General features: G+C 38.1%; 1 protein-coding gene across 9 annotated transcripts in view; it reads right to left on the bottom strand.

Annotated features, from left to right (window-relative positions):
- SMG1 (SMG1 nonsense mediated mRNA decay associated PI3K related kinase) overlaps window positions 1–13829 on the bottom strand; it is a 138508-nt gene that overhangs the window by 21017 nt on the left and 103662 nt on the right. For 8 of the 9 annotated variants that reach the window (XM_045571258.1, XM_045571259.1, XM_036411045.2 and 5 more), the window contains 12 exons: window positions 13659–13820; window positions 12920–13137; window positions 12191–12345; window positions 9474–9696; window positions 6502–6748; window positions 5872–6101; window positions 4328–4576; window positions 3517–3852; window positions 3192–3410; window positions 2219–2409; window positions 832–1004; window positions 406–685 (listed from right to left, as the gene is read on the bottom strand). In XM_045571258.1, coding sequence (XP_045427214.1) covers window positions 406–685; window positions 832–1004; window positions 2219–2409; window positions 3192–3410; window positions 3517–3852; window positions 4328–4576; window positions 5872–6101; window positions 6502–6748; window positions 9474–9696; window positions 12191–12345; window positions 12920–13137; window positions 13659–13820 — 2683 coding nt within the window. The remainder of the gene's footprint in view (window positions 1–405; window positions 686–831; window positions 1005–2218; window positions 2410–3191; window positions 3411–3516; window positions 3853–4327; window positions 4577–5871; window positions 6102–6501; window positions 6749–9473; window positions 9697–12190; window positions 12346–12919; window positions 13138–13658; window positions 13821–13829) is intronic. The other variant, XM_036411042.2, reaches the window with a different exon arrangement.

Raw genomic sequence — 13829 nt, 5'->3', positions numbered from 1 at the left:
AACCACTCCCTGCTTATAAATACGTTTATAGTTTATTAAATACTATATATTGAATGTTACATGTGCTACTCAAACCTTGAAGAGTAGGAATCATTACTTCCATTTTACAGATTAAAAAAAAAAAGTCTCGAGAGCAAAACTAACTCCCCAAGATGACTTATTGGTAAGTGACAGAATCAATGTTTGACTTCAGCTCTCTTTACCCTGATCACATAATAAGTTAGACCCACTGTTTTGTAAGGGAAAACATGACCTCAAATCCTCTTAAAATCAAGACAAAAATGACTCCAAACAAATCCTATCAACCTTTTCTGCCAAGAAAAATTAAATACTCTGCAATTAAAGAATTGAACATTTTTTCTAAATCCAACAAGCAGTAAAGAAAATGAAATGCTATAAACTTACTTCCTGTAGAGTTCTTGACAGCGCTCTATTGTGGTGTTGCAGATGAGCTCTTCCATCCAGGTCTTCCACTGTTCAATCCGATGTTTCTGAAATATGGCCTTTGGATACTGCAGCGCCACTGTGGCATAGTGATGCAGCTGTTCCAGACAGCCTCGGAGCATTGAGCGCCTCTGCTGCAGCAGCGCGCCAACCTCTCCCTCCAGCTGCTCGCACTGACTAATCAAGTGGGCCTGGCCAGCATTCTGCAGAAAGGCTGTTGCTGGTACATAGCTTGGAGGACCTTGGAGTAAAAGTAATTAATAATCGGATTGAAACAATTTCAAATCAGCGGACACTGCAAGGGAGCACAAACCAGACCCCACACATAAAGACACAATTACAAAACTCACATGCTCACATGTGTTATCTAAACAAGTCAACTCATACCAAGGTCCATTTGTGTGCTTATCTCCTGAAGCAAACTTGCAAGTTGTGTGGCCTCTAAATTATTGAATGCAGCCTGGTAATGTGTTATCCACTGTTCAAATTCATTCAGCTTCACCTGGATTGCTTCTTGGACCGCCCTTTGCTGCGTCTGTAGTTGGGTGTGTTCAGAATACCTAATAGAAGGGGAAAAATGTTTAAATTACTTTGTTATTTCTTCTATGTACTTCCATAACTCTGATTTTGCTCATACTTGGACTGCCTTATAAGCGCCTTTTCAATCTTGAGGGCACTGTTCAAATGTTGCTTACTTCTCTGGTTTATCCTGACCCCACAGTTCTTTCCAACTATACTCTATACACATACATACATACATACATACATACACACACACACACACACACACACACACACACACACACACACTTTCTGTTGATTTCAGAGAGGAAGGGAGAGGGAAAGACAGAAACATCAATGATGAGAGAGAATCATCTATCAGCCCCAACTAGGGATTAAGCCTGCAACCTGGGTATGTGCCCTCTCCTGGAATCAAACCTGGGAACCTTCAGTCCGCAGTCCGACACTCTATCCACTGAGCCAAACCAACCAGGACTATACTCAGAATATTTTAAGCAAAATTCTACCACATCAGCAAAGTTCTGAGCTATTTAAAGGTTAAAAAAAACAAACTGATGTGCCTGGCCAGTGTGGCTCAGTGGTTGAGCACTAACCTATGAACCAGGAGGTCACAGTCCCTGGTTGCAGGCTACACCCCCCGTAGGGAGCATGTAGGGGACAGCCAATCAATAATTCTCTCTCATCATTGATATTACTCTCTCTCCCTCTTCCTTCCTAAAATCAATAATATATGTGTGTGTCTAAATATACATGTATACATATATGCATGTATACATATATATACATACACACATATATACATATGAGCTGTGTGCAGTGTCTGGAACTTGCATATTCAATACTGAGCACCTGCTCTCTGCAAGGTTCATTCACTTAGATTACTCTAATTTAATGCTTAAAAAACTCAGAGAAGTAGATGAAATCATTGTCAATGTACAAATGAATAAAGATTCATATACAAAGTGTAGAGAAAAAAGTAAAACCCAGGTTTTTCTGAAGCTCAGTTCAGTGTTCTTACCACTATGCACACTTACCCTTATCAATTATTCAAACATTTAAAAGTAAATATAATAAAGAAAAAAAATTAAGTGAATTCTTATTTATTAACACTTTGAAATTGCAATCCTTGAAAAAGCTTTTGTCATGTATGAGTAGCTGCAATAAGTCTAATTCAAGTTGACAGTATTTACACAAATATGCAAATTCTCCTTAAAGGCATATATTTGGAAATGAGTTGAACACTGTTTTAAACCTGTGTTGCAGAGTGTGAGAAGGATGATCCACTCCTTCAGCTCCTTCCAGAAACTCGATTTCTTCCAGCAGCTTGCCCTGCAGTTTTTCCACATCTGTCAATTGCTCTTGCAAGCTTAGGTATTCGTCTAAGCTGCTGTCCAGTTTGGGAAGCACGACCAGCATCTCATCCCTATTCTTAAACCAGTTCACCTGTGAAGAAATTATGGTTAGGAAGATTTTTATAGGGTCAACTATGAGACATGATGATGTCTCTCAAAGAAATCATGCTAGAAGGATATCTTGCACAAATTATTTAAATCTCAACCAAACCCTGAGGGGGTGATGGCATCACCCATATTTCACAACAATAACGAAAGTGTCCACGTTCACAAAGCCACAAAGTGAGACTCAATTCTACTATCCCATACAGTTACTGTCACATCATACAAAACAAGAGGAGCATCACGGCTAGAGGATATTAAAACCAAGAACAAAGGAAGGCTATCCAATTATAGAACACTTAAAATAGGCATTGGCAAACACATTTCAACCTTTTTGAAAAGATAGAATTTTTCACATCATTGTGTGTCTTTGTATTTTCTTTGTTTTTGTTTTTAATATTTTTTTTATTGATTTTGTACAAAGAGGAAGGGAGAGAGTAGAGAGTTAGAAACATCGATGAGAGAGAGTCATCGATCAGTTGCCTCTTACACACCCCCTACTGGGGATATGCCCGCAACCAAGGTACATGCCCTTGACCAGAATCGAACCTGGGACCCCCAGTCCCCAAGCCAACACTCTATCCATTGAGCCAAACCAGTCTCGGCTGTATTTTCTAATAAAAAGACATCACATTGCCCTGTTTCACTGCCATTTCAATGTTATACATTACAATCTTGCAAAAAAATTTAAGAAAAAGTTTTACTCAACTTTTTTATGGATATGTTAACTCTATTAACAAAAAGATAACAATGAATTATCACTGGCTTCACCTTAATTTCAGCTACTCTGGAAGAAAAGAGGCTTCGGGTGATCTCCCGTTCCATCTCTCTCTTGCTCTGCTTGCTCTCAGCCTGCTGGCCACCTCCACCATAGACAGCACCGGCGAAGCCAGCCTCGCCCCCCGCCGTCCAGTCCACCAGGGGGTCATACACAAAGGCCTCCAGCAACGTCAGCAGAGTCTCTCTGCCGCGCCGCATAATGTGTAAAACCTGTTTTCAGAAGAGTTTAAGTTTTGGCATAAGTTTCCTCATGAAAATGTAGTTCTTCATGCCACATGATTTGTTAATTTAAGAGCTATAAGAGAAAACAGCATACCTGCTCACATGAAAGCCTAAAAACACCTTCTACTCCAGTTACACCCAGTGCTGTTTCAATGTTCTGTGTCATCCGAAAAGGTACTTTCTCAGGAACACGAAGGCTTTTACCTTGAAAAGACAAATGATATTTTTGTCCTTTCACCAAAAAAAAAATTTGTCCCTCATTAATAAATGTAAAGTCCAAGTTAAATTTACCTTTTTCAAAGCAAACATTGTAATCTATGTGAACAACCTCTCCAGTTGTCATGTCTATGAGAACATTATCCAAATGTCTATCTCCAAGGCCAATTATGTACCCGACCATAGACATGACGGCAGTAGATCTGGCATAAGACTAAAGAAGGGGTGGGGAAATAAGAAAAAAGAATTAGCAAATTTCCTTCCAACATGGACCAATGCTCTAAAATTCACAAAATTCCATGGTCCTACTCCTTTGTTTCTAAATAAATAGCTAGTGCTCCTTGGGGCTGCTATGCATGGTTACAGAAGGCTCTGCACTGAGCAGCTATACACAACACGATGGTCCTCATTGGTCCTGCTTAAATGATATTGGAATGCTAGGGAGGCGGCCTAAGCCGGCAGTTGGACATACCCCAAAGGGTCCCACAGGCTGGGCTGAAGGAAACCCCCCACAGAGCATGAATGTTGTGCACCAGGACTCTTGTAACTTGTAAGATTCAAATATAGGTCTCAAACTACTAAGTCTGAAGGAAAGCAGGGAGGAAGTGGAGGGTGAGCGAGATAGACAGGACAAGACAGAAAGCAGGCAAAAGAAACAATACTGATTAAAATGAAAAACAAAAACATACTTGTGTGACTCTCCACCATTCATCAGGTGTAGTACAAGATGACCAAAGCTCTTTAGCGAGGAGATTTGGGGGGGTGGCTTCCATTAACTCTTCTAACACTGCCTTCATCACATGAAGAGGCCAATCCCGCCGGGACACATCCAGACTAAGTCCAACTGCTTTTAAGGCGGGGCCAATTTTACTGTAATAAAGTTCACTAGGACGGGGCACAATTCCAGGATTCTGAGGGGTTTGGTAGGAATCTTGGGCCTGTAAAAAAAATTATTTTAAATGATCAACTTTATTTAAATAAAGGTAAAAGATTACTTTGAATGCAAAGTAGTATTTTTAAAACTGATTTTTCTGTGGCATTTTCCACCCACCCAAGTGAGTCTCATGTACCAAAGAGCCAATTCTTCTGGACTATGCATCTTTCTTACAGTCTAATACCTTTCTCAAAATTAGGTACAACACCTACTACTATTATTACTTTATTAAAAAGTTGGTCTAGCCAAAACCGGTTTGGCTCAATGGATAGAGCGTCGGTCTGTGGACTGAAAGGTCCCAGGTTCGATTCCGGTCAAGGGCATGTACCTTGGTTGCGGGCACATCCCCGGTAGGGGGTGTGCAAGAGGCAGTTGGTCGATGTTTCTCTCTCATCGACGTTTCTAGCTCTCTATCCCTCTCTCCTCCTCTCTGTAAAAAATCAATAAAATATATTTAAAAAAAAAAAAAAAGTTGGTCTACTGTTATATTTTCTTCAAGTTCAAGTCAAGCTCAACATCCTATATACATTCTTCTTTGTAACATATAATTCTGTTTAGATTCTATCATTTATACATATATTTCATTTTCATCAGCATGACAATCAATAAAAAATTGATAGCTTATCTCTGATTCCAATATCTAAGTTACCTTTCAATAATTGTTCCGTAGCCTCCTATGCCTACTTTATAGCTTGATTCCTTTCAAATTCTTGCTCCTTCCTATACCTACCAATCATGAGGTTGATTGAGACTGTATAAAAATCCATCTTTATATCCATAGCACTTAGTATTACTGTTCCTGGCATATACTAAACACTAAGATACTTAGCTAAAATATATTCTAAATAAAATCCCTAGTCTAAATCAAAGTATAAATTTCACAGGTACAAAACAGTGACTAACTCTAAATTGTTTCTTACTATTTAATTTAAAAGAACCTGGGTCAAAGCTATCTAGTATTTACAAATTTAATTTAGAGTAAGCCTAACAAAAAGCACTTAAGATGTGAATTATCAAGTTGCTAAGTATTAACCACACTATCATCCTATCTCCCTATATTTGTCTAGAAAATTAACCCAATGTCATTATTTCTATCACAACTTTATTTTTAAAAAATGTCCCTCAAAAACACTTTCCTAGGTACCTCAAATCTGTTCCTTCTTTAACTTACAAACTTACAAAAATGCCCCAGTGCAGTAAAGCCTAGAACTATTTCACATATAACAGCAGCAACTATAATAATATAGTTGTTTAGGCACATTCAAATAAAAGGGGATGTATAGTTGAATTTTTATCAACCTTTTGTGCTTGTAAGGCAGCTTCCCGTTGTTGCCATCGTTTGTAAAGACCAAACAAGGGTGTGGCTCCATCCACCCACTGGATCAGCCCTGACCGTGTTCCTAGTGGTGTTACAGAATAGTGCCGAGCGTGGAAACGGGGTGTTTCCTGGCGATTGATTGTAGCAAACATAGTATTCACAATAGAGAGAAATTGCATTATTCTCTCATCCAGATGTAAATCCTCCAATCCTATGGAAACAAAATTAAAGCAGCTAGTGTAGGTGATCAAATGGAGTAAAGTACAATAGAACAGGTTAAAAATATACCACATTTTTATGTCCTTCTCAATTAGCAATAGCACTCAATAAATGACAGCCAAGGAGGCACACTGCGAGCTTTAGAGAACATTCAGTTTGGTCATAAGATATTAGATACTATCATTATTAGCTGCACCTCAGTTATTCTGCTTATACAAATTCATAAGCAGACAGAGTGGGACAGAAAATATTTAGTCCTCAGCACCCAACTACTTCCATTCAAAATCACTCAAGAAACAGGATACTCCTGGCTGTTTATGACATAGAAATTAACCTGAAACAACTTTCTTCTACCACACACGCACAGAAAGCATTAATAATCAAACTAATACCTTTGAAAAGATAAGGATAGCTCTTCCCATCTGATCCCAGAAAGAGAAGTTTTTTTGGCTTGGTTTTGGTAGGTAGGATTGTGATGGTTCCGCCCACACTGTGGATTGTGACAGTGTCTCTGGCTGAGACTTCTCCAGGAAGAGCAATTTCAGTGTTAGTCATGGCAGACAGCCACGGGCTGATTTCTTCAAGACGCAAGATGTAACTTGCACGTTTCTGTGCTCTCTGTTGCAAACTCAGCATTATCTACAAGATGGGAAAAACAAGTTTAAATTATCATTATGAGCCCTATTTTCTTCCACATTTAATCTGGCATAAAAGTAACCTTGAAATACCAATACAAATACCTCTTGCTCTAGTAGTTCCTACATTTAATTTGTTGTTATATGGTTGGGTATTCTAAGGAGGGAAAACACTGCTATCATGGTATGCTCTAGGTGGTTTTCACTTTGTTCAAACCCTTTCCTCCTCCAATCCAAATAAGCAATGAAAGCACAGCAGATGGAAGGAAACCACTGCTGTGATCACAAGGGCAGGTAGGCGCATTCTCTATTTCTATGCTATGTCAATGCCAAGTCAAATCAATTCAGTCCGTGCAATAGAACAAGAGATGTAGCCAGTGTTGGCTTTGGCTGTCAGATGGACACATCTTTAGGAAACAACTTGAAAAGTTGGTAACAATTCAGATCTCTGATCACCTGAAGTATGCAGAAATATACCATAACCCCTTCTAATAACTGACAGGGAATAGATCACATGAATAGTTGTGTTCCTACTTGTAGCTACCTCAATAATCAGCATCTGAATTAATGAATTGCAGGCTCTGCTTTCATGTAAAAGACTTTTAAAATCAATCCTTAGCATGTAGTTGTTCATAAAAGAAAAAAGACAACTGGAAAACTCCTAAGTGTCCAAGGACAGAACAATGGATAAACTATGCTATTTCCCCATTATAGGTCAAATTCAGTTGCACACAAAACATGAATGAATCATGATGAAAACAAAACAAAAACCCTAAGGCTATTTCAACAATAATGGAAGTAGTAAGTACAGACACATATATGGCATATAATTTCAACTATATACAGTTAAAAACAGGCAAAATAAATAATACACCATTTAGAAATGCATCAATAAACAAGAGCTACTTTTTTTAAAAGTAGAAGTCAATTAGTTAAAAATTCAGAACAGCTCAGCTGGTGTAGCTCAATGAATGAATGTAGAGCCATGAACCAAGAGGTCACAGTTAGATTCCCAGTCAGGGCATATGCCTGGGTTGCAAGCTCGATCCCCAGTAGGGGGCATAGAGGAGGCAACCAATCAATGATTCTCATTGTTGATGTTTCTATCTATCTCTGCCTCTCCCTTCCTCTCTGATATCAATAAAAACATTTTTTTTTTTTAATTCAGAATAGTGGCTGCAAAGAGGAAGATAGCATTAGGAAGGGACATCTGAGACTACTAAAAAGTATTTCTTTAGCTAATTCTGTTTTTAGCTGCACTACAGAAAAAAGTGAAGGGAGACACAGGTATTCATTTTAATTCTAAAACTACTCTTTAAAATGACAATCATCAAAAGTTTTTTTTTACTCATTTCATACATATACCCACACTCCACTTATTTTTAAAAAGCAATCCTTATGTCTCCTCCTGTGGGTTTCTTAGTTAATTAACTCAGAATGGTATTAAGAAGCAAGAAACCACTGTTGGAAAACAAAGAAACAAGGTTTGGCTAGGCCACACAAAATAAGTTCCATCTTTTATGCTGGTGTTGTCTTGTTGCTTGTAGCTATTTCCTTTCAATTTAGCAGCTTGCATTTACTAAAATTAGGTGCACTTTTTGTTTCTACACTGTACCTTTTAATAGTTTTCTCATTAGTAAGGTAAGGAAATTAGATAGAGACAATAAAAGTAAGCCATACCGAAAGAAGGGACAAAAAAAAAAAAAAAGAAAAAAAAAGAAAAAGCTACAAGTTGCCATAGCCGGTTTAGCTCAGTGGATAGAACATCAGCCCAAGGACTGAAGGGTCCCAGGTTGGATTCCAGTCAAGAGCACAACTTAGGTTGCAACTTCGATCCCCGTATGAGAGGCAACCAATCGATGTCTCATTATCTTTCCCCATTCCACTCTCTCTAAAAATCAATGGGAAAAAATTCTCGGGTAAGTGGAGAGAAGGGAGGAGAACAGAGGGGAGGGGAGGGGAAGAAAGAAGAGGGAAGGAGATGGAAGAAGCACTACAAGATAATAAATAGGCTCCCCCAACTGATAGTGCTGGAAAAGACAAAAACCAAAGAAAATATAGAATTATGGGGATCAAAACTTAAAAGGGCCGAAACCGGTTTGGCTCAGTGGTAGAGCATCGGTCTGCGGACTGAAAGGTCCCAGGTTCGATTCCGGTCAAGGGCATGTACATTGGTTGCGGGTACATCCCTGGTTGGGGGTGTGCAAGAGGCAGCTGGTCAATGTTTCTCTCTCATCGATGTTTCTAGCTCTCTATCCCTCTATCCTCCTTTCTGTAAAAAAATCAATAAAATATATTAAAAAAAAAAATTAAAAGGATTCTCAAATATTTGACTATACCAATCATCTTCAAATGGTCTACATAGAATTGGTTTTAAAAACAGTGACTTAGAAAAACTATACAGGTAAAAGATTAAATTTTTTAATCTTCAATGAGAATATCACAGGCAATCAATATTCAGCTCAAGGCCAGAGTCCTATTCTCAGCTAGTCTTTTAAATTCTTCCTTGGTGCAAACCTTTTTAGATGAAAGTCTGCCACCCTAGGCCCACTCAAAATGAAGAAAACACCTTTCTCTGTATTTCTTATAAGTAACTGGTCACAGGCTGCTTTCCACAGGCTTACAAAATCTTCTCTTGTGTGCCCAGTAAGGAAAGTCCCCTTATTTAAATTTTGTATCTCACATAGAGGACTTCCCATTTTAGAAACATGCTTGAGATTTCTCAATACCTCTTTAAATGGAATCCAGCTGCTTCCAGGTTTTGCAGGGTTCAATGGTGTCTTCAGTTTTTCTAGGGCATTTTCAATGGCATCACCATAGTTATCCTGAAACCACTTTTCATGAGGTGTTTCCGCAGGGGCCGCCGTGATGCTCCTTACATGCTCCAAAGCAAACACAATAGGCTTCATCAGAGCTGTGTGCTTCTCCCGCATGATTGCAATTTTCTCTTCTCTGACCAGGAACACAGAGTTTGATATAAATAAGGAACAATTTAAATATATCAAGTTTAAGTAAACAGTATAAAAGAATAAGAAAAAATAAAGTATTAAAATATTAGCAAAGTGTCCAGCAGATGTGGCTCAGTGGCTGAGCACTGACCCTGTAGCTAGCTAAGAGATCATGGTTTGATTCCCGATCAGGGCACAAGCGGGCTCGATCCCCAGTAGGGAGTTGTGCAGGAGGCAGCTGATCAATGTGTTCCTCTCCCATGGATGTTTCTATCCCTCTCCCTTCTTCTCTCTCTAAAAATCAATAAAAACATATTAAATATATATATATGTATATATATACACATATATATGTATGTGTATATAAATATATATATACACTACACAGCCACACACATATATGTGTATATATATATAAGAAAAATAATATCTGACATGACATTGTAACAAATCCAGCACATTAACAAAAAACTCCAGCACATAAAAGAGGCAGCTTCCCTTCGCAACAATAGGTGCTGGGAAACTGGATACCTAATTTTAAAAGAATGAAGCTGAACCCTTACCTTACACTATATGCAAACAAATAAAACAAAAGAAAACAAAACCTCAAAATGAATCAATTACCTTAAGAGCTAAGACTTTCAAAAGAAAACACAGGGAAAAGGCTTCTTGACATTGGACTTGACAATGACTTCTTGGATATGGCAGAAAGCATGGGTAAGAAAAAATAGGTAAACTGACTACATCAAAATTAAAAACTTATATGTATATCGGGCAATGGCCAGGTAGCTCAGTTGGCTAGAGAATTATCCCAATATGCCAAGGTTTGCATATTCAATTCCCAGGCAGGGTAACTACAAGAAGCAACTAATGCATAAATAGTGAAACAATAAATTGATGTTTCTCTTCCCCTTCCTCTCTTTTCTCTAAAAATTAAAAAAAGAGAAATGTAAAACAAAACAAAACAAAACAAAACAAAAAAACCACAAAACATATACATATGTCAAAAGACATTACCAAGAGAATGAAAAAATTCTTTTTTGCAAGTTATGTATTTGATGAGTGATTAATATCCAGAATATACAGAGAGCTCCTAAAACTCAACAACAAACAATCCAATTAAAAAATGGGCACAGGATCTGAAGAAGGCATTTCTTCAAAGAAGATATACAAATGGTCAACAGGCACACGAAAAGATGCTCAACATTATTAGTCATTGGGAGATGCAAACCAAAACCACAATAAGATACCACTTCACACCCATTAGGATGGCTATTATCAAAACCCAGCCAGCATGGCTCAGTGGTTGAGCGCTGATCTATGAACCAGAAGGTCATGGTTCAATTCCCGGTTGTAGGCTCCATCCCAGTGTGTGGTATGCAGGAGGCACCAATCAATGCTTTTCTCTCATCATTGATGTTGCTTTCTCTATCCTTCTCCCTCTCTGAAATCAATTAAATATATAATATTTTTAAAAAGAATAAAAACAAAAAAAAAATAACAAGTACTGCCAAGTATATGGAAAAATTGGAATTCATGTGCACTTTTGGTAGAAATATAAAATGATGCAGCCAAAGTGGAAAACAATTTGGTAATTCCTCAAATGGTTAAGCACAGAATTACCATATCACTCAGAAAACCCTCTGAATCATACACAAAATAATTCAAAATAGGGACAAAAAAAGATATCTGTATCCCAATGTTCATAGAAGCACTGTTTGTAAGAGCCTACAGGTAGGAGGATGAACAACTCAAGTGTCAACTGACAGATGAGTACATAAACAAAATGTGTCATATCCAAAAATGAAAGATTCATCCATAAAAAGAAAAAAAATCTAATATACACTACAACATGGATAAAACTTCAAAACATTATGCTAAGTGAAATAACATAGACACACAAAAGGACACACTGTATGATTACTCTTTTTTTTTTTTTTTTTTTTTTTTTGGTACCCACCCACCCCACTGTATGATTACTCTTATATGAGATACTCAGTGTAGTCAAATTCACAAAGACAGAAAGTAGAACAGGGATAACTAGGGGTCGGGGTTAGGGGTGGAGAGGAGGTACTGTTTAATGGGTACAGAGATTCTGTTTGGGATGATGAGTGAGTCCTGGAATTGGGCAGTGGTGATGATTGTACACACTGTACATAAATGTATTTAATGCTACTGAATTGTACACTTAAAACTGAAGGCAAAATTTTGTTATATATACTTTTTAAAAAAAAGGCAAACTGAACTAACAAGCAAAATAGAGAGCAGGCAGACAACTCTGGGGTGGGTCGGGAGGGGAGGAGACATGGAGGGATTGAACAAAACAAGGGAAAGAACTCATGGACACAGACAAGGGGAGGAGGTGGGTGGTGGTGGAAGAGGGCATACAGGGGGGATAAATGGTGACGGGGAAAAATTAAATCTTAAAATTTGTTTTAAATTTAAAAAAATAAAGAAAATGGCAGCTTCATTTTTGGAGTATATGTATGAAAACGTACTTGCGTAAGGTGTTGTTGTTCTGGACTCTCTTCACCTCATCTTCAAGCTGCTGGATTCGTCTCAGGACGTACATGTGTTGCTGTAACAGAACTCCCAACCAGAGCTCATCCCAGAGAACAGTGACCCTGCGCAGCTCAGCCACGAGCATCTGAACCTGTAGACACAGCACAACTTTGCAAACACTGGAAACTACAGGTTAAATGTCTTTTTGTTCATGATATAATCACAACCTTCATTAATCCTATCTAATAAAAGAGTAATATGCAAATTAACCATCATTCTGCTATACCCACAAGCCACACCCACCAGCCAATCATAGCGAGTATGCAAATTAACCCAACCAAGATGGCTGCAGCCACTGAGCCAGTAGGAGGGAGGCTTGGATTCCCCTGGTGATAGAGGAAGCCAAGCTTTCCACACACCCTGGTGGGCACAGGCCTTCCCTCAAGGGAAAAAAGTTTCAATTATAGAAGATAAATAAACAAAAATGGTGGCAGCCACAGAGCTGCAGAGAGCAGGAGGCTAGGGTTGCCCCCAGCAATAGAGGAAGCCAAGTTTCTGCACTGGGCCTCTAGTCAATAAATATTTGTAAAACCAATTTAGATTATTCTAAAAGCTTTGTTCCTCAAATATTTCCATGACAGTTTCTAATGGGTTTTGTTTACAGGTTGTGTTTTAGGGGAGAATGGTTATAATAAAAATTAATTTAAAGCATGAGTTTTCTGTACCTGTAACACCATAGTTGGATTTGCAGAGGATAGCTTATCTACAATTTTGCTGTAGCAATCCTGCATCATGGCTTGGTCTTCATTCAATCCACTTTTGGGTTCATCTTTATTACTCTCTTGAGAAGCAGGAGGGCTTCCTCCCTCACATTCAGAAACCAGCAATTCTTCTCCTTGAATATTACCAAGTAAGGTTGGAATTGAAGAAGAAAACTTATTTCCTATAATAAAATGGGAAAATAGAGGTGTTAGATGTTTTTCCCATGGGCATGTCAAGTGAGAAAAACAACTCCAGAGCACTCATTTAAATAACTAGCATTCTGTGCACTAACCTGATCAAATATCATGGATATGCTGTCTTTTTACAAACTGAGCTTTTATATTTATTAATATTTCAAGCTAACAGAAGATCAATAGGGGGAAAGTAAGAAATAAGTCTCAATAAATGAAGTGTTCTCCCAGCGAGAATCTAGAACTTGGTTTCAATTCTTATCCACTGGTTACTCAGCTCAGTGAACAATTTCCCATGCTTAATGGGTTACCGTGAGACTGAAGATAATGTGTAAAGCACATGTCCTAAGGGCCAGCACAAAGCAGTTATTCTCTCAATAAATGGCAATTATTAATTTAGAAGCTACAAATTCCATCAACTCTGAAATATAAAGTTCAAAAAATTTTACCTAACTAACGTTATTTGTAAAGTAATTTATACTCAAATTAGCAGCATTTTAATATTCCATACCTGAAGCCTGTGATTCACTACTAAGCGATATGGTACCCACTATTGCAGGATACAAGATGAGATGTGGGGAATCTTGAGCCACACGGATGAGAAGGTTACAAATACTCTGGCGTACATACACTTCAGGGTGATTTAAGCGTGAGAAAAGCTGTGGAATAATTCCTTCAGGAT

This window comes from Pipistrellus kuhlii, unplaced genomic scaffold (assembly GCF_014108245.1).
Source record: "Pipistrellus kuhlii isolate mPipKuh1 unplaced genomic scaffold, mPipKuh1.p scaffold_m20_p_4, whole genome shotgun sequence".
Lineage (NCBI taxonomy): Eukaryota > Metazoa > Chordata > Mammalia > Chiroptera > Vespertilionidae > Pipistrellus > Pipistrellus kuhlii.
The sequence above is the reverse complement of the archived record's forward strand: the minus strand, read 5'-3'. Positions and strand labels throughout refer to the sequence as shown.